This window comes from Aspergillus versicolor (genome assembly GCF_001890125.1).
Source record: "Aspergillus versicolor CBS 583.65 unplaced genomic scaffold ASPVEscaffold_6, whole genome shotgun sequence".
Classification (NCBI taxonomy): Eukaryota; Fungi; Ascomycota; class Eurotiomycetes; order Eurotiales; family Aspergillaceae; genus Aspergillus; species Aspergillus versicolor.
Genome location: NW_024467529.1, coordinates 1,592,162 through 1,610,574, shown reverse-complemented (window position 1 = coordinate 1,610,574; position 18,413 = coordinate 1,592,162). Strand labels below are relative to the sequence as shown.

At 52.2% G+C, this 18,413-nt stretch overlaps 6 protein-coding genes across 6 annotated transcripts; 4 read left to right on the top strand and 2 right to left on the bottom strand.

The window, feature by feature from the left end:
* Window positions 1-307: 307 nt before the first annotated feature.
* ASPVEDRAFT_134400 (clathrin heavy chain) lies at window positions 308-5,741 on the top strand (the record flags this gene model as incomplete). Its single annotated transcript, XM_040807126.1, has 6 exons — window positions 308-346; window positions 419-439; window positions 560-586; window positions 671-1,042; window positions 1,112-5,332; window positions 5,391-5,741. 6 exons carry the CDS (start codon window positions 308-310, stop codon window positions 5,739-5,741), a joined length of 5,031 nt encoding a protein of 1,676 aa, XP_040669393.1.
* A 1,641-nt stretch (window positions 5,742-7,382) lies between these two features.
* On the top strand, window positions 7,383-11,034 carry ASPVEDRAFT_53992 (pyruvate carboxylase; the record flags this gene model as incomplete). The annotated part of the gene is made up of 2 exons (XM_040814870.1): window positions 7,383-10,862; window positions 10,927-11,034. The coding sequence occupies 2 exons, from the start codon at window positions 7,383-7,385 to the stop codon at window positions 11,032-11,034; spliced, it is 3,588 nt and encodes a 1,195-aa protein (XP_040669392.1).
* Window positions 11,035-11,331: 297 nt separating this feature from the next.
* Window positions 11,332-13,783, bottom strand: ASPVEDRAFT_43117 (putative carboxylesterase). The gene is made up of 4 exons (XM_040812752.1): window positions 13,015-13,783; window positions 12,928-12,951; window positions 12,590-12,868; window positions 11,332-12,519 (listed from the first exon to the last, which is right to left on the bottom strand). Exons 1-4 carry the CDS (start codon window positions 13,343-13,345, stop codon window positions 11,498-11,500), a joined length of 1,656 nt encoding a protein of 551 aa, XP_040669391.1. The 5' UTR covers window positions 13,346-13,783; the 3' UTR covers window positions 11,332-11,497.
* Window positions 13,784-14,522: 739 nt separating this feature from the next.
* Window positions 14,523-15,002, top strand: ASPVEDRAFT_133959 (uncharacterized protein; the record flags this gene model as incomplete). The annotated part of the gene is made up of 2 exons (XM_040807079.1): window positions 14,523-14,687; window positions 14,763-15,002. 2 exons carry the CDS (start codon window positions 14,523-14,525, stop codon window positions 15,000-15,002), a joined length of 405 nt encoding a protein of 134 aa, XP_040669390.1.
* A 779-nt stretch (window positions 15,003-15,781) lies between these two features.
* On the bottom strand, window positions 15,782-16,704 carry ASPVEDRAFT_195285 (60S ribosomal protein uL5). The gene is made up of 3 exons (XM_040809184.1): window positions 16,416-16,704; window positions 16,051-16,300; window positions 15,782-15,976 (listed from the first exon to the last, which is right to left on the bottom strand). The coding sequence occupies exons 1-3, from the start codon at window positions 16,567-16,569 to the stop codon at window positions 15,850-15,852; spliced, it is 531 nt and encodes a 176-aa protein (XP_040669389.1). The 5' UTR covers window positions 16,570-16,704; the 3' UTR covers window positions 15,782-15,849.
* Window positions 16,705-16,869: 165 nt separating this feature from the next.
* On the top strand, window positions 16,870-18,334 carry ASPVEDRAFT_43112 (small nuclear ribonucleoprotein-associated protein). The gene is made up of 6 exons (XM_040812751.1): window positions 16,870-17,052; window positions 17,153-17,161; window positions 17,218-17,289; window positions 17,346-17,763; window positions 17,819-17,860; window positions 17,918-18,334. The coding sequence occupies exons 1-6, from the start codon at window positions 17,026-17,028 to the stop codon at window positions 17,998-18,000; spliced, it is 651 nt and encodes a 216-aa protein (XP_040669388.1). The 5' UTR covers window positions 16,870-17,025; the 3' UTR covers window positions 18,001-18,334.
* Window positions 18,335-18,413: the final 79 nt, after the last annotated feature.

Genomic DNA, 18,413 nt, shown 5'->3' with positions numbered 1-18,413 from the left:
CCGTTTGCTTGACAGGCAGACTAGCTCAGGCACCGGGCAGCCGCACGTGACGACGGCATAAGCGACACCTCAGCAACGACGCCCAGGCTGCCTCCTGAGGTCGCCTTCCGCTTCCCCAGTGTTTCCCTGCTAAGCAACACCTCTCCTCATCTCCATTCCTCACTCCACTTCCTTTTCTTCCTATCTCTTCTTACTCTCCCTTATTGCCAGCCTTCAATTTGTCCTTTTTACACCTTACTTGTCTTTCAGCCGATTGATTTGCGTGGCGTTTTCGGGTGGATGAGGTCGTCTGCGGCCCTTTGTAAATATGGCTCCTCTTCCCATCAAATTCACGGAGCTCATTAATGTGAGCCCCTTTCCCCCTGATCGCTTTCTACGTGTGTAGAACCAAAAAAAGCTAATGACAGTTTTTTTACAGTTGACGAATGCCGAAATCGCGGTATGTTTTGCTCCTGCGCGCTTGTTCCGTGGCCTTCCTTCCGCCCTGTCCCTACTGTTGTCTCGAATGTGCGATACGCGATGTCCGCCCTCTTGCTAACACTATAATATTTTTCGACAGCCGGCGTCGATTGGTTTTAACTCATGTGTAAGTTGTATCTTGCATTTGCTGCCTGTGGTTTATTGGCAGCCGCTTTTTTATCCACGCCGTTAACCCCTGTACGTCATACAGACTCTAGAATCGGATCACTTCGTCTGTGTCCGCCAAAAACTTAATGAAGAAGACAAGCCGCAAGTCATCATCATTGATTTGAAGAACAACAATGAAGTCATCAAGCGGCCCATTAACGCCGACAGTGCTATCATGCACTGGTCCAAGAACATCATTGCCCTCAAGGCCCAAGGTCGAACGATCCAAATTTTCGATCTCACAGCCAAGCAGAAGCTCAAGTCTGCCGTTATGAATGAAGATGTTGTGTACTGGAAGTGGTTCAGCGAGCAAAGTTTGGGTATGGTTACGGACACCTCGGTTTACCACTGGGATGTCTTCGATCCCACCCAGTCTCAGCCACAGAAGGTCTTTGACCGACTCCCGAACCTCAGCGTACGTATTCCCGCGATGAGAAACTATAGAGGGTGAAACCCCGAGTGCTGACAGTGTTTTGGTTCGTAGGGCTGCCAAATCATCAACTACCGCGTAAACGATGAGGAGAAGTGGATGGTGGTTGTCGGAATTAGCCAGCAGCAGGGCCGTGTTGTTGGTTCAATGCAGCTGTATTCCAAGGAACGCGGGATTTCACAGTTCATTGAAGGACATGCGGCCGCTTTTGCTTCTATTAGTGTGGAAGGCTCTCCCCTGGAGCACAAGCTCTTTTCCTTTGCTGTCCGGACGCCCACCGGGGCCAAGTTGCAGATTGCCGAAATCGACCACCAAGAGCCGAACCCGAGATTTCAGAAGAAGGCTGTGGAGGTATACTTCCCCCAGGAGGCAGTCAACGACTTCCCTGTTGCCATGCAAGTCTCTGAAAAGTATGACATTGTTTACTTGGTCACCAAGTATGGCTTCATTCACCTCTATGACCTCGAGTCTGGTACCTGCATCTTCATGAACCGGATATCTAGCGAGACGATCTTCACAACTGCTCCTGATGCCGATTCCGCTGGTCTCGTTGGTGTTAACCGCAAGGGTCAAGTTTTGTCCGTCAGTGTCGACGAGAGCAACGTCATCCAGTACTTGATGGAAAACCCAGCGATGTCTGGTCTAGCCGTCAAGCTAGCTTCCAAGGCTGGACTCCCGGGTGCCGACCACCTCTATCAGCAGCAGTTCGACAGCCTGCTTGCTCAGGGAAATTACTCGGAAGCTGCCAAGATCGCTGCCAACTCCCCAAGAGGGTTCTTGCGGACGCCGGAGACCATCAACAAGTTCAAGAACGCTCCCCAAACTGGGCAAATGTCCGTCATTCTGCAGTACTTCGGTATGCTGCTGGACAAGGGAACACTCAACAAGTACGAAAGTATTGAGCTTGTCCGCCCTGTCCTACAGCAAAACCGGAAACACTTGCTGGAGAAGTGGATGCGTGAGAACAAGCTGGAAGGCTCTGAGGAGTTGGGTGACATTGTCAGACCATATGACATGAACCTGGCTCTCAGCATTTACCTCCAGGCAAATGTTGCCAACAAAGTCATCGCGGGTTTTGCAGAAACCGGCCAATTCGACAAGATCCTTGCCTATTCTAAGCAGGTTGGGTACCAACCAGACTACACCCAGCTCCTTCAGCACATAGTTCGCGTGAACCCCGAGAAAGGTGCTGAATTCGCGACCCAGCTCGCCAACGAAGAGTCTGGTGCCTTAATCGACCTTGACCGCGTTGTCGATGTTTTCCTTTCCCAGAATATGGTCCAGCAGGCTACGTCTTTCCTCTTGGATGCTCTGAAGGACAACAAGCCCGAGCATGGCCACCTCCAGACCCGGTTGCTTGAAATGAACCTCGTGAACGCACCCCAAGTCGCCGACGCTATTCTCGGAAACGAGATTTTCACGCATTATGACCGTCCCCGCATTTCTCAACTCTGCGAGAACGCTGGCCTTATCCAAAGAGCCCTGGAAAACACCGACGACTCCGCCGTCATTAAGCGCAACATCGTTCGCACGGATCAGCTGAACACCGAGTGGCTAATGAACTTCATTGGCCGCCTTTCCGTCGAGCAGACCCTGGAGTGCATGGACACTATGTTGGAGGTCAACATCCGCAACAACTTGCAAGCTGTCGTTCAGATCTGCACAAAATTCTCAGACCTTCTTGGTCCCAGTCGTCTGATTAGTCTCTTGGAGAAGTACCGCACCGCCGAGGGTCTTTACTACTACCTTGGAAGTATTGTCAACCTGTCCGAGGATCCCGAGGTTCACTTCAAGTACATTGAAGCCGCCACTGCAATGAACCAGATCTCGGAGGTTGAGCGAATCTGTCGTGAGAGCAACTACTACAACCCGGAGAAGGTGAAGAACTTCCTTAAGGAAGCTCGATTGACCGAACAGTTGCCACTCATCACCGTGTGCGACCGTTTTAACTTCGTTCACGACCTTGTCCTGTACCTCTACCAGAACCAGCAGTACAAGTCAATCGAGGTGTATGTGCAACGTGTCAACCCCTCGCGTACCCCCGCTGTTGTCGGAGGACTGCTTGACGTCGACTGTGACGAGAGCATCATCAAGAACCTTTTGTCTACCGTCGATCCATCTGTGATACCCATTGATGAGCTCGTTTCCGAGGTCGAAACCCGTAATAGGCTCAAGCTCCTTCTGCCCTTCCTTGAGGCGACTCTTGCCACCGGCAACCAGCAGCAGGCAGTCTACAATGCCCTCGCAAAGATCTACATTGACAGCAACAACAACCCAGAGAAGTTCCTCAAAGAAAACGACCTGTACGACACTCTGGTTGTTGGAAAGTACTGTGAGAAACGTGACCCCAATCTTGCATACATCTCTTACCGCAAGGGTCAGAATGACCTGGATCTCATCAACATCACAAATGAAAACGCGATGTACAGGGCCCAGGCCCGCTACCTTGTCGAAAGAGCCGACCCTGAGATTTGGTCTTTCGTACTGAGCGAGAACAACATGCACCGCCGATCCATGGTTGACCAGGTTGTTGCTACTGCTGTCCCAGAGTCTACCGAACCTGATAAGGTATCTATTGCCGTCAAGGCTTTCCTCGAGGCGGACCTTCCCGGCGATCTCATTGAACTCCTCGAGAAGATCATCCTTGAGCCATCTCCTTTTAGTGACAATGGCAGTCTGCAGAACTTGCTGATGCTCACTGCTGCCAAGGCCGACAAGGGTCGCCTTATGGATTATATCCACCAGCTTAATGAATTCAGCCCCGACGAGATCGCCGAGATGTGTATCTCTGTTGGCTTGTATGAAGAGGCGTTCGAAATCTACAAGAAGGTCAACAACTACAGCTCCGCTGTTAATGTCTTGGTTGAGAACATTGTCAGCATTGACCGCGCACAAGAGTTTGCCGAACGCGTTGAGCTGCCCGATGTATGGAGCAAGGTTGCGAAGGCCCAGTTGGATGGCCTCCGTGTCTCTGATTCCATTGAGTCTTACATCCATGCCGGTGATCCGTCCAACTACAACGAGGTCATCGAAACCGCAACACACGCCGGCAAGGATGAGGATCTTGTTAAGTACTTGAAGATGGCCCGCAAGACCCTGCGGGAGCCAGCCATCGACACGGGTCTCGCCTTTTGCTATGCTCGTTTGGATCAGCTTGCAGAGCTTGAAGACTTCTTGCGATCAACCAACGTTGCTGACATCGAGGCTTCCGGTGACAAAGCTTACGAGGAGGGCTACCACCAGGCCGCTAAGATTTTCTTCACTAGCATCTCCAACTGGGCCAAATTGGCCACAACCCTGGTGCACCTCGAAGACTACCAAGCAGCCGTCGAGTGTGCCCGCAAGGCCAACAGCGTTAAGGTGTGGAAGCAGGTCAACCAGGCATGTGTGGACAAGAAGGAGTTCCGCCTGGCACAAATTTGTGGTCTTAACCTCATTGTACACGCCGAGGAGTTACAAGATCTTGTCCGACAGTACGAGCGCAACGGATACTTCGATGAGCTCATTGCTGTGCTCGAAGCTGGCCTGGGATTGGAGCGTGCACATATGGGAATGTTCACCGAGTTGGGCATCGCTCTTTCCAAGTACCACCCTGACCGTGTCATGGAGCACCTCAAGCTCTTCTGGTCCCGCATCAATATCCCTAAGATGATCCGGGCCTGCGAGGAGGCTACCCTCTGGCCCGAGCTCGTTTTCCTGTACTGCCACTACGATGAATGGGACAACGCTGCTCTTGCTATGATGGAGCGTGCTGCCGATGCTTGGGAGCACCACTCTTTCAAGGACATCATCGTCAAGGTCGCCAACTTGGAAATTTACTACCGTGCACTCAACTTTTACCTGCAAGAGCAGCCTCTGCTTCTCACCGATCTGCTTCAGGTGTTGACTCCTCGTATCGACGTCAACCGTGTTGTACGCATTTTCAAGACGTCGGACAACATCCCTCTGATCAAGCCTTTCCTCCTGAACGTCCAGACACAGAACAAGAGGGCGGTCAACGATGCCATTAATGATTTGTTGATCGAAGAAGAGGACTACAAACTTCTTCGTGATTCAGTGGACAACCATGATAACTTCGACGCCGTGGAGCTCGCGCAGCGCCTCGAGAAGCACGACCTCATCTTTTTCCGCCAGATTGCGGCGAACATCTACCGCAACAACAAGCGTTGGGCTAAGTCAATCGAGCTTTCCAAGCAAGACAAGCTTTACAAGGACGCCATTGAGACGGCCGCTATCTCTGCCAAGTCCGATGTGGTTGAGGAGCTCCTCCGCTACGTAAGCCCCTTACTTTTCAATTCCCTTTTTATTCTCACATTTGCTAACCCAGTGATAGTTTGTGGACATTGGTAGCCGAGAATGCTACGTTGGCATGCTGTATGCATGCTACGAGCTGATTCGCCCCGATGTGATCCTGGAGTTGTCATGGCGACATGGCCTTCAAGACTTCACAATGCCATTTATGATCAACTTCCTTTGTGAGCAAACACGGACGATTGAGATGTTAAAGAAGGATAACGAGGAGCGGAAGTCGCGGGAGGTGACACAACAGAAGGACGAAGACAACACGCCAATCTTGGGCGGTTCTAGGCTCATGCTGACGCAGGGACCAGCGGCGCCCGCACCTCCTGTCTATGGACAGGCAAATGGGATAACGCCGCAGGCCACGGGATTTCGACCTTTTTAGAAGCGCGTCTTGATTGTATTTGAGGGCTAAATTTTTTTATTTTCTCTTTATTTTCTCATCATGTGTATTTCTGATATGAATCTCGATTCTCTCGACTTGTCTGGTGACCTAGGCCCACCTCCTAGGTTGCGTTACTAGTTAATAGCATTTTCCGAATTGGTGTACTACGCAAAACGTGGAGTAATAATAGTAAGAGTAACAAAGCCTAATATCGAGTCGAGACGGCACGCAGAGGATGTGCAGTACTGATAGTCATGATTTACAGACAATCAATCATCTGATAGACAAGAAACAAAGCCAAGAAAAAAAAAAAAAAAACTTCTTGGATGGGGAATGCATCGAGGGGATCCGTGGATAGGTGGATGAAGTATGCTTGGAAGCAGCTCCGGTGTGATGATATGGAAAGGAGACGCCGCCCACCCCAAGACGCCGAGACAAGGTCCAGGGAGTCTTGACCCGTCTGGGCTTTAAAAGCAGCTTGACACAGTGGTTCCCGTGACCTGGTGAGGGACAGCTCAAGTGGCCCGAGTGGGTAAACAGGGACGAAGCAGAGCAAGGGACAGAATCACGAGACCTTTTCATGAGGCACGAACCAGGCTGGATGCATCGTTGATCCCCTCTAGTGCGACTGGATCAAAACTGGGGCATCTTTCATCCATGATTCTGCCCAAGTCTGACCGACTCCAGACCGAGGCCCGGTCGAAACCCGGAGCAGAGGACTCCTGTGCTCCCAGTGGCTGGGTGGTCCTGCCGGATTTCCGTTTCCAGCACGCGCTGCACAGGGACCTTCCAGACCAGCCAGATGCTTCAGAATCATAATCATGGGGAGCATTAACCCGAGTACCCGAGGTAGGCGTTCGAAACAGCTTCACTTCCTGAAGCACCCGACCGTTCGGTTATCGTAGGCCGAGACGAGGGATTCTGGGCTGCGACTGAGGGGAGAAAGACAGGAGTTACCGTCAACTAGATTGCATCATGGAGACGGAGAACAAAAGGCCGGATGGGGGGAGAAAAAGGAATGACTTGACTTCAAGAGATGCCCGGTGTGCCGGTGAGCAGCCAGAATTATTTTTACTATGTATAATTGCAATATAAATTATTTGTAGGAAACACCTGCTCGATCTGACAGCCATTCCCGACCTGGACGATCTGCTGTGCCCCTCCTCCTCATCCTCCTCAGTCGTCATCGCCGTTTTGCTGCCCGCCCCTCCCAAAGGTTCCTCCTCATCTATCATCAACTTCATCGCAAGCCTGCAACCTTTTCCGTCGAGTTTTCCGCCGTACTGCCTCCTCATTCTCTTCCTCCTCCCAGCTCTCATCCTGCATCCCCCCCCAATTGATCGTCCCGCAGCCTTCCTCTCTTTCCCGGTCCGACACCGGGCCTTTTTCTTGCCCTCCTCCATATAGCCATTGTTCCCTTCTCCCGCCGGGAAGCTCCTCCCCCCCTTCAGGTGACTCATTCCTGCTCTTTTTCTGGTGCCCCGACTCTATTTCAAGAAGTCGGGTAGCTTTCCGGCCTCTTCCAGAACCTTTCGATCTCTTTTTTATCTCCTGTCAATCTTAATTGCCTTCTCCCCCGAGCTTTTTCTTACCTCCTCCCCTCGCCTCCGCCCTCCTCCCTCCTCATCACCACCACACACTATGTCTACCGTTCTCCCTCAGACCCAGCCCGAGGAGGCTATCGACGACACGCAATTCGTCGATGACCACCACCACCAGCACAGGGACTCTGTCCACCACCGTCTGCGGGCCAATTCGGCCATCATGCAGTTCCAGAAGATCCTCGTTGCCAACCGTGGCGAGATCCCCATTCGTATTTTCCGAACAGCCCACGAGCTGTCACTTCAAACAGTTGCCATTTTCTCCCACGAAGACCGACTCTCCATGCACCGTCAAAAGGCCGATGAGGCATACATGATCGGAAAGCGGGGCCAATATACTCCCGTTGGTGCATACCTTGCCATTGATGAGATTGTCAAGATTGCCCAGGAACATGGTGTGCATCTGATCCATCCCGGATATGGTTTCTTGTCAGAGAACGCCGAGTTCGCCCGGAAGGTCGAGAAGGCGGGCATGGTTTTTGTTGGCCCTACTCCCGACACCATTGATGGCCTGGGTGACAAGGTCTCTGCCCGTCGGCTAGCTATCAAGGCCAATGTACCCGTTGTCCCCGGTACTGAGGGCCCCGTCGAACGCTATGAGGAAGTCAAGGCATTCACTGACGAATACGGCTTCCCCATTATTATCAAGGCTGCCTTTGGTGGTGGTGGCCGTGGTATGCGTGTTGTCCGGAGTCAGGCTGATCTGCGGGACTCTTTCGAGCGTGCCACCTCGGAAGCTCGCTCGGCGTTCGGCAACGGCACGGTCTTCGTCGAGCGCTTCCTCGACAAGCCCAAGCACATTGAAGTCCAGCTGCTGGGTGACAACCATGGAAACGTTGTCCACCTCTTCGAGCGTGACTGCTCGGTTCAGCGTCGTCACCAAAAGGTCGTTGAGATCGCACCCGCAAAGGATCTGCCTGTTGATGTCCGTGACCGTATCCTTGCTGATGCTGTCAAGCTGGCCAAGTCCGTCAACTACCGCAACGCCGGTACTGCCGAGTTCTTGGTTGACCAGCAAAACCGCTACTACTTCATTGAAATCAACCCCCGTATCCAGGTCGAGCACACCATTACTGAGGAAATTACTGGCATCGATATCGTTGCCGCTCAAATCCAGATCGCTGCTGGTGCTACTCTGGAGCAGCTCGGTTTGACCCAGGACCGCATCTCTACCCGCGGTTTTGCCATCCAATGCCGTATCACTACCGAAGATCCCTCCAAGGGCTTCTCGCCTGATACTGGGAAGATCGAGGTGTACCGTTCCGCTGGTGGCAACGGTGTTCGTCTCGATGGTGGTAACGGTTTCGCTGGTGCCATTATCACCCCTCACTACGACTCCATGTTGGTCAAGTGTACCTGCCGTGGATCTACTTATGAAATTGCTCGCCGCAAGGTCGTTCGTGCCTTGGTCGAGTTCCGTATTCGTGGTGTCAAGACCAACATTCCTTTCTTGACCTCTTTGCTTAGCCACCCTACCTTCACTGATGGCACCTGCTGGACCACTTTTATTGATGATACCCCCGAATTGTTTGCCCTGGTCGGCAGCCAGAACCGTGCTCAGAAGCTGCTCGCTTACCTTGGTGACGTCGCTGTGAACGGTAGCAGCGTCAAGGGCCAGATCGGCGAGCCCAAGCTCAAGGGCGACGTTATCAAGCCTATTCTCCACGATACTACCGGCAAGCCACTCGATGTCTCTTCCCCCGCCACTAAGGGCTGGAAGCAGATCCTTGACCAGCAGGGCCCCGAGGCTTGGGCCAAGGCCGTGCGGGCCAACAAGGGTTGCTTGATCATGGACACCACCTGGCGTGATGCCCACCAGTCTCTGCTCGCTACCCGTGTTCGTACCATTGACCTGCTGAACATCGCGCACGAGACCAGCCACGCTCTCGCAAATGCCTACAGTCTTGAGTGCTGGGGTGGCGCGACTTTCGATGTCGCCATGCGCTTCTTGTACGAGGACCCTTGGGACCGTCTGCGTAAGATGCGCAAGGCAGTTCCCAACATTCCTTTCCAGATGCTACTCCGTGGTGCCAACGGTGTTGCCTACTCTTCCCTTCCTGACAATGCCATCTACCACTTCTGTAAGCAGGCCAAGCGATGCGGTGTTGACATCTTCCGTATCTTCGATGCCCTCAACGACATTGACCAGCTCGAGGTCGGTATCAAGGCAGTTCACGCCGCTGGAGGTGTCGTCGAAGCTACCGTCTGCTACAGCGGTGACATGCTGAACCCATCGAAGAAATACAACCTCGAATACTACCTCAACCTAGTTGACAAGATCGTTGCGCTTAAGCCCCATGTGCTTGGTATCAAGGATATGGCTGGTGTCCTGAAGCCTCAGGCTGCTCGTCTTCTGATCGGTGGTATCCGTGAGCGTTACCCCGACCTTCCTATCCACGTCCACACCCACGACTCTGCTGGTACTGGTGTGGCGTCCATGATTGCTTGCGCTCAAGCCGGTGCTGATGCCGTTGACGCTGCTACTGACAGCCTGTCCGGAATGACCTCCCAGCCCAGCATCGGTGCCATCCTGGCTTCTCTCGAGGGTACCGAACAGGACCCTGGTCTTGACAGCGCCCAAGTGCGGGCTCTTGATACCTACTGGGCTCAGCTGCGCCTGCTGTACTCGCCCTTCGAGGCGGGTCTCACTGGCCCTGACCCCGAAGTTTACGAGCACGAAATCCCTGGTGGTCAACTGACCAACCTCATCTTCCAGGCTAGTCAGCTTGGTCTAGGCCAGCAGTGGGCCGAGACCAAGAAGGCCTATGAAGTCGCCAACGATCTCCTCGGAGATATCGTCAAGGTCACGCCGACTTCCAAGGTCGTCGGTGATCTTGCCCAGTTCATTGTCTCCAACAAGTTGACGCCCGAGGACGTTGTTAACCGTGCGGGAGAGCTAGATTTCCCTGGATCCGTTCTTGAGTTCTTGGAAGGTCTCATGGGCCAGCCTTACGGCGGTTTCCCCGAGCCTCTGCGCTCCAAGGCACTTCGCGAACGCCGCCAGCTTGACAAGCGCCCTGGGCTCTTCTTGGAGCCCCTGGACCTCGTCAAAATCAAGACGGATATCCGGGAGAAGTTTGGAGGCGCCACTGAATATGATGTGGCCAGCTACGCCATGTACCCCAAGGTCTTCGAGGACTACAAGAAGTTCGTTCAGAAGTTCGGTGATCTTTCGGTTCTTCCTACCCGCTACTTCTTGGCCAAGCCTGAGATTGGCGAGGAATTCCACGTTGAGCTCGAGAAGGGTAAGGTCCTTATTCTCAAATTGCTCGCCATCGGTCCTCTTTCGGAACAGACCGGTCAGCGTGAGGTCTTCTACGAAGTGAACGGAGAAGTCCGTCAAGTCGCTGTCGATGACAAGAAGGCTTCCGTGGAGAATGTTGCCCGCCCTAAGGCCGACATTGGTGACAGCAGCCAGGTGGGCGCTCCGATGAGCGGTGTTGTTGTTGAGATTCGAGTCCACGAGGGATCTGAAGTCAAGAAGGGTGACCCGATCGCTGTTCTTAGCGCTATGAAGATGGTATGTGTTTTTGAGCTTCTGATTGTATATGTAATCGCAGTTCTAACGATGATTTTTTCTATAGGAAATGGTTATCTCTGCTCCCCACAGCGGAAAAGTGTCTGGCTTGCAGGTTAAGGAGGGTGACTCTGTTGATGGCCAGGATCTCGTCTGCAAGATTGCCAAGGCTTGATTGCCCACGGGGTCCAAAAAGAAACAAAATAAATAAATAGAAAAGGCACAAAAATATGGATTGTATATGACTGCTCCGTTCGGTGCGCTAATTTGCGTCCATGAAATGGGAGAGATCTATACCTGGCACAAAGAATGTCGGGGATATTTCGGTGTTGGCTAGAGAAAGATACATACCGACTGCCATGTCTATGGCTGGATTGGCTGGTGGCGGGATTATTTCAGGGGTTCTCTTTTTGTACTGCATGTTACTATTTTGTTGACTTATGATTTTACGATCAACAACCATACAATGATTCAGCAGACTATCTCGATATTCTTTTCATCCTATTGGACGAGTTTTGAAACTCTCGTAGTAGATGTATCATCGTACAATCAGGACAGTATCCCAGCATCTATTTACAAGCAACAAGTAATAGTCTATACAGAGTGGGGTAGAGCATTCGCCCCAACCCTAACCACACCTAAAGCCTCGGAGACACGCCATCGTCGTTAAACACCGAAACCTCCCTCAACGCCTTCCAAGTCCTTACCGCATCATCCCAAAGCTCATCGCGCCAAATCTCCACCGAACCATCAGGCTTCAACGTCCTCATTTCCCTATAACTGCTGGTCCCCCAACCCAGATCTTGCTCGCCATGAACAAGTCGAATAAACGGGTCGATCACCGCATTCTTAATAATAGCCTTCTCATTAGGGAGAACAATGTCGCCATTCCCCCAGAACCAGATATATTGGTCCGTTGCATGCGTGACCCCCCACTCGGGCGGCGCGGAGCGGTCCGCGCACTTAAGACGGTACTCCATGCGGTACCGGTGAATAAGCTTATCAACCTGTGCACCCACCGTGGGGTTACCCGTGATGGGGTTTGTGAGGGCGTAGATGAACCCGCGCTGCATTGCGTGGATCTGCATGTCGGCGTAGATGCGGCCGAAGGCGTCGGAGGTCCAGTCTTTGCAGTTGCGCGGGAGCGTGCCGTTGGGGTAGTATGTTTTCATGAGAGCGTCGACAATCGGCCGTGGGTAGTCTGCTAGTAAGCGGGCGCGGAGGTAGCCGAAGGTGTTTTTAAAGGGGCGGCGGTAGGTGCCGTAGAGGAAGTGTTCATCGCGGCATTCGCCAGTGATGATGTGGATGTTGCGAGCTACGAGCTTGGAGGCGAGGGTGCCGTTGTCGAGGGTGTGGAAGAGGTTGTTTGGGATGAAGGTGTTATCTGTTGTTGGGCGGAATTCGTGCAGGTCGATGCTGGCTGCGGCGGAGAGGAGGGTGCGCTCGGGGGTGGAGCGGAGGCGGGCTATTTTCTCTTGGCTGGAGAGGGAAATGGGGATGTTGAGGGCGGAGAGCAATTGGATGAATTGCGCTTGAGCGAGGCTGGGGGGTTTTGGTTGTACGGTGAAGGAGTTTGACCAGATACAGGCTCGTTTGACGAGGGCTTGGGAGTCCGGTAGGTTGAGGTCATACGTTAGTTGGTAGCAGGCAGAATATGCGCCTGGTGATATTTAGTATTGTTACCGACGATTTTTAGATTTGAAGTGGGGGGGATAGGAATAGCCAAGTACCTGCGGAGTATCCAGCGAGGGTGATTTGAGAACCGTTGCCGCCGAAGAAGCCAATGTTCTTGTTGGTCCATTCAAGGGCCATGCGCTGGTCCCAGAATCCATGATTTCCGACAGTCTCACCCACAGAGGCGGCATCTTGTTCTAATTCCGAGGAATACAGAAACCCGAGAACGTTCAGGCGGTAGGCTGGCATCACAGTAATGGCATTGAGATCTGTCTCGCCTAAGAGAGCCGCGACAGAGAAGGAGTTCGGTGAACCAAATTGTAAAAAGCCTCCGTCTACCATGGGCGTTAGCCCCCGTCGTTAGATATAAGGTACACATCAATGGGTTACGTACGGATGAAGAAGAGCACAGGCCATCCTGTGAGAGACAAATTTCATGTTAGAATCCCGAGATTGAGGCGATACACACTGAAATACATACCGTTTCCCGGAGGATCTCCAAGTGGAACCCAAACGTTACACTGGAAGCAATCCTCATTTCCAGCCGCTGTGCTGGAGAGGTTAAAAAAGGTCGCTTGTGGGCAACTCTGTGTAGCGCCAGGGCATTGGTAGGGGCGGTCCTTGGTGCCGTAACTATATGTCGGGGGCAATTCCTGAGCCTTTCGCCAGCGTTTTATTGGAGGCAAAGCATAGCGGAGTCCGCCAAAGTAATGACACAGCGGTGTGTTAGAAGATCTAGTTGAGATAGTACATCCTCGTATGTAACCTCTAGTGCCGAGAGATTTCAAGTATGGTCTCTGTATCGTCTCCATCGCTGAGGGTGGGCAGGTCTCGTGAGCTTCCGGACGTTGCTTTTCGATGACAGTGAACTCAATGAGTTGCCCAATTTCAATTATATACAACGACACAGCAAATTGGGGTGTCTACTCGGCCCTGGAAGATGGAGATGTCTAGTCTGGCGGTGCTGAGCCGGAAAGCGAGCGAGGGAAGCCGGTTATGCAGAACGGGTGAGGAGAATTGGAGCTGGAGGTGATAAGAATATGCGGGGAGAGGCGCTAGATTGGGGTCCGCAGGCCACGTGAGAAACAGCCGTTCTTGCAACGACGCTGCTTCTGCTATCTTTCCGTTGTGAAAACAACTTGGGTTGACTCAATCTTTCTAAGGGTATGTTGACAGCGCTATATTTAAGCCGCTGCCCCCCCCACAGAAATAAACCGTTCCGGGACAACATAGTTTGTACCCCTGAGCCAGGACTGTCAATGCAGATGGCAGATGACAAGCAAGCTCCAAAGAGCTCGACGTTATTGAAGCAGAGCGAGCGGGATTAACCATGTCCGTGAGACCAGCTGACGTCTGATCGCCCATGGCTCGTTCTGGCCTGACCAAAGTTCTCTTCTTCACGGCCCCCCCGCACTTGGGCAAGCGTTTGACGTCAGCTCTGATTCAATTGGAAGCAACGACATCATGATCTGATTGAAGCGGCATTGACATCCCATCACGTCTCGTATTTTGATGATTAATTTGCTGTGTCCGACGATGCCCGTGGATCTAGGCTGTTGGCCTGGCTGGGGTCCGTGGCAGCTATTTTCCAATCAAGGTCTCGAGATCTGGGATTAACAAACCGCATGATCCGCTATTGGCGTATCCCATACGTTGCTCTCTCTGAGCCACCGCTGGGGTCACGGTAGTGGTGCATTCCCTCATCCAGGGTTTGTTTCACAGCATCGAGGGTTACCTGCTTACCCCTCTTTTCACTATATAAGTCTCCCGAGAGCTTCTTGCGTCCATACATGGTGAAACCCATCGTTTACGGAGTTTATATCTATCAGTCAGCATTAGCCTCCAAGTGAGTCTTCCGCGTGTTACTTGCCTCCCTTGGGATCTACTTCAAAGCAGGCCTATTTCTATCTAATCTTAAACACTCAGCCCATTAATCGTGAAATAGTTATCTCAATCACCTCAACCAAGGAAAGTCCGCACCCAAGAACAATGAGTAACGATAAACCTCAGTCTCCGCCCCGTCATTGGCACGGGCCTGTTGGTAACCGCTATGAGCATCACAATGTATGGGTGGTAGGAGGTCCTCCCTCATCCTACATGGCCTCACGACCTTCGACATCAACTACCGATGCATTTGCCACCAGTGAAAGGCGGGTAAGTCAGCATACATTCCGTTATCGTTCTGAACACCCCCTTTTCATAAATCACTTTTAAATTGACACTTTATAGTCCTCCAGTGCATCCGATACCTCCGCCAACGCAGGTGAACGCAGCCCTCCTCCGTCAGTCGGGGAACGGAGGAGATCTAGTGCTCATGGTCCGTCGTCGTTGTTTGAGAGCCTAACCAGCCAGAAGCGGAACACGAATGATGGCTCCCTTGCAGCACGAAGACAGAGCTGGAGTGAGCAGTCACAGCCTGGCGGTTTCTTTTCAAAATGGTGGTCTGGATACACAGGCGGTAATAAATGAGTTATGGGGGAGGGAGATGATTGTAGTGTTGTGGGCGTGTGTATTTCTTTTCTTGTAATGCCCGTTGGTTATTACATGTCTTGTTTGAGTATGAATGGGGTGGAACATCTGAGTTTCGATACCGAGGCAGATTAGGGTGTCAAAATGAGCTGATAGGGCAATTTGACGTTTGATCTTTCTCTGTTGGGCTTCGTCCGCGTGGAAACCCTTGAGTAACAATTCGACGAGCAGTCGTAGACCAATATTCGCCGTCGTTGAACTATCGTAAAACTAACTCGCGCATAGGCACGATGTTCTCCGGAGCACACAGAATTTCCGCCGCACAAACTGGGGGTTACGGTGTAGATTGCTTGGGAGAACATAGGCATTACCCCTCAATGAAGGCTACAAGTCGTTGCTGAAGAATCGCCCAGTGCTACATAGCTACGATAAGGCGGGCATCGTTGTCTCATACGCGAGACTCCAGGATTGGAGCCACAAGCTACATGTCACTACTTCCCGTTAGGAAACAGTGATAAAGACTCGAAAACTCTAGAGAGATCGAGTCTCACGGCCAGAAACAAACAAGGCATGGGCCCCTCGACGGGTGTGCATGCACAGCATCATGTAGTACTTTTCATCAATGGTTATGCGGAAATCATCACCCTTCGTGAAGCCTTCATTGTGAAAAGTGGATGCGTTTTTGAAAATTTGTAGTTTGATATTCTAACACGCCTATATCATGTCGTGGTAGAAGCAGAGCGAAAATCATTCGAGAGAACGCCCGCCAGAAGTTTTTTCCTTGATCGATTCATAAACACAGACCACCGCAGTTCACCGCTTGAAGAGTCCCCCTGAATGGAATAATTTACCGGATAATGCCGTCGAAGCGCTGCTTGAACCACCTCATGGTCTCGTTCTGGTTGATGCGGTGGCTGGCGCCGATGGCGGCCTTGCAGCGGCGGCGCTTGGCAACACGCTCACCGGGGCGGGTCCTATTTTCAAAGTCAGTTCTGATGACCTTCCCAGAACACGTTTGTCCGTAGTATAGGTGTAGAGTCCAACTCACATGCAGCAGTAGAAGTCCATGCCGTAGATACCAATGTTGGGGTCGTACTTGATACCAAGATCGATGTGCTCGCTGATACCGAAGCCGAAGTTACCGGTCTCGGAGAAGTTGCGCTTCCTCAACTCGTATTCCTTGACCTTGAGACCACGCTCGAGGATCTCCTCGGCCTTGGGGCCACGGACGGTGACGTGGACGGCGATCTTTTCGTTACGGCGGATACCGAAGGTACGGACGGTGTAGCGGGCCTTGCCTATTGTACGTTTCCATCTCGTCAGCCATTCCATCCTTTTTCTATCCTTCGAACAAAAATTTCCTCCCCGCCGTCGCGCTTTTGTCCGGGTATATCGAAAATCGGGTTTCCTTACTGTAGACCGGAGTCTGACCGCTCAGCTGCTCGAGCACCTTAGCAGCACGGGTAAGTCTGTCACCAGACTCGCCGACACTGATGTTGAGCACGAGCTTCTGGACGCGCAGCTCGCGCATGGGGTTGGTGCTCTTGTCCTTGGCTTCCGACTGCATTGGCGTAGATAATTAGTTTCCGAAAAAAATAAAGCAGATTCGATAATGTGTTGTAGGAGTTATTCGAACATACCATGGCGACTGATTTGGCGTGGACTGGTCGACTCGTTGAATGGAAGAATCTCAAGAAATCGGTCAATCCGGGAAAGTTGTGTGAACTTCGACTGTGGGTGACTGTGGGAAGCGAGAGCCCTTAGCGGCTTGGCAGAATCGGTTGGCGCTTAATTCACAGAGCCGCGCGCCTAGAATCACGGGATCACGGGATCCGCTATCCGCAGACCTAACCTTAGAGAGTCGCAGTGTCGATACCTAAGCTCTTTACCTGGCTGGACTTTCCGAGGAAGCGCACAGGTGCTGAAGTGAATACAAGCTAGAAGATTTCTTCTGCTGATTCGCTCCTACAGATTCTTTGGTTCTACTCTCAAGTCGCATTCGTGCGCACTTTTCTCAAGCAATATGGCAGCCAACAAGCAGGGAAAGATGGTGAGTTTCCCAAGACCTTCCACCTCGGCTTACATTCTCCTGGCAATTGCATGGCGTATAATTCATCGGTATGATTGCTGACTTTTAAATCTTCCTCTAGCAAAACCTCGTAAGTGATGTTGAGCGCAGTGAGCCATACGCGTGAAAATCTAACAATGACTCTAGATCAACTACCGGATGAGAGTTACCCTGAACGATGGGCGACAGATGACGGGACAGATGCTCGCATTCGATAAGGTGTGTTAATTGCAATTGATGCTTTGCGTATCCGCGGTTGCTGACGTTTTCCCCAGCACATGAACCTGGTCCTCGCCGATACAGAAGAATTTCGTCGTGTCAAGCGGAAAGCCAAGTCGGCCCCCGGCAACGCGCCCCTCGTTGAAGCGGAAGAAAAGCGAACCCTTGGCCTGACGATTGTGCGCGGTACTCATGTTGTTTCCTGCTCCGTCGATGGACCTCCTCCCGCCGACCCCTCAGCACGACTTGGAACTGGTGGCCCCAATGTTCCCAGTGCCGCCGCTACTCTCGCTGCTGGCCCTGGAATTAGCAAACCCGGTGGACGTGGTCTGCCGGTTGGACTTGGAGGACCTGCTGCTGGTGTCGGTGGTCCGCCACCTCCCCCGGGTGGTTTCCCTGGATTCCCTCCTGGTGGTTTCCCAGGCGGTCCCCCACCTGGCTTCGGTGGACGTGGGGGCCCTGGAGCTGGACCCCGTAAGTTTTGTTTCATTCTTTAACCTTTGATATGCACCGTTCTAACGAGTATTAGCCGGTTTCGCTCCTCCACCAGGATTCGGTGCTCCTCCAGCTCGTAAGTATCTATCTTGGGAATTGCAACGATATTGTGGACTGACGTTTCCTGCTCTAGCTGGCGGTTTCCAGCCTCCACCTGGCTTCCAGCCTCCGGGTCAAGGCCGGGGATACCCTCCACCAGGTTTTGGAGGGCGGTGATTTGAAAAGTGAAGGAGTGGTATGATAGCTTGACAATACAACTGTGGCTGCGTTGTTACTATCAGCGACAAAGGACAAACGGAGATCTAAGCGAAACTAAAAGAGCTGCCCATCAATTTGTTCTCTCTTGGCTAGGGAACAAGCACCTCAATTTTTACCAGGCAAAGGCGTTGCGGCGTGTGCGGATGCAAGGAATGCCGAGAGAAATACATGGTCAAACACGGACTCTAGGAAGCAGAGATGTAATGCTAGGTCTGCGTCGAACACTATTTTATAGTGAATCTTAATACTACATGAAAATAGATAAAAAAACAATTAATTCGCTCTCATTCGCTGTCTGATCATAGGAACGTGTATGGGATTGGGGTAACTCACGTGACCACCCCGAAGACTCCGCCCGGCAGCCACTCGCC

Bases quoted from the DNA above. Each gene is read 5' to 3' on its own strand.
- ASPVEDRAFT_43117 (XM_040812752.1), bottom strand. From the start codon at position 13,345: ATGGAGACGATACAGAGACCATACTTGAAATCTCTCGGCACTAGAGGT. The intron at 12,869-12,927 runs GTACGTAACCCA...CGCCCATGGTAG, and splicing joins GCCTGTGCTCTTCTTCATCC to ACGGAGGCTTTTTACAATTT. The intron at 12,520-12,589 runs GTACTTGGCTAT...AAATATCACCAG, and splicing joins CCTCGCTGGATACTCCGCAG to GCGCATATTCTGCCTGCTAC.
- ASPVEDRAFT_195285 (XM_040809184.1), bottom strand. From the start codon at position 16,569: ATGCAGTCGGAAGCCAAGGACAAGAGCACCAACCCCATGCGCGAGCTG. The intron at 16,301-16,415 runs GTAAGGAAACCC...AACGTACAATAG, and splicing joins CGGTCAGACTCCGGTCTACA to GCAAGGCCCGCTACACCGTC. The intron at 15,977-16,050 runs GTGAGTTGGACT...CTTTGAAAATAG, and splicing joins ATGGACTTCTACTGCTGCAT to GACCCGCCCCGGTGAGCGTG.
- ASPVEDRAFT_43112 (XM_040812751.1), top strand. From the start codon at position 17,026: ATGGCAGCCAACAAGCAGGGAAAGATG. The intron at 17,290-17,345 runs GTGTGTTAATTG...CGTTTTCCCCAG, and splicing joins AGATGCTCGCATTCGATAAG to CACATGAACCTGGTCCTCGC. The intron at 17,861-17,917 runs GTAAGTATCTAT...TTCCTGCTCTAG, and splicing joins ATTCGGTGCTCCTCCAGCTC to CTGGCGGTTTCCAGCCTCCA.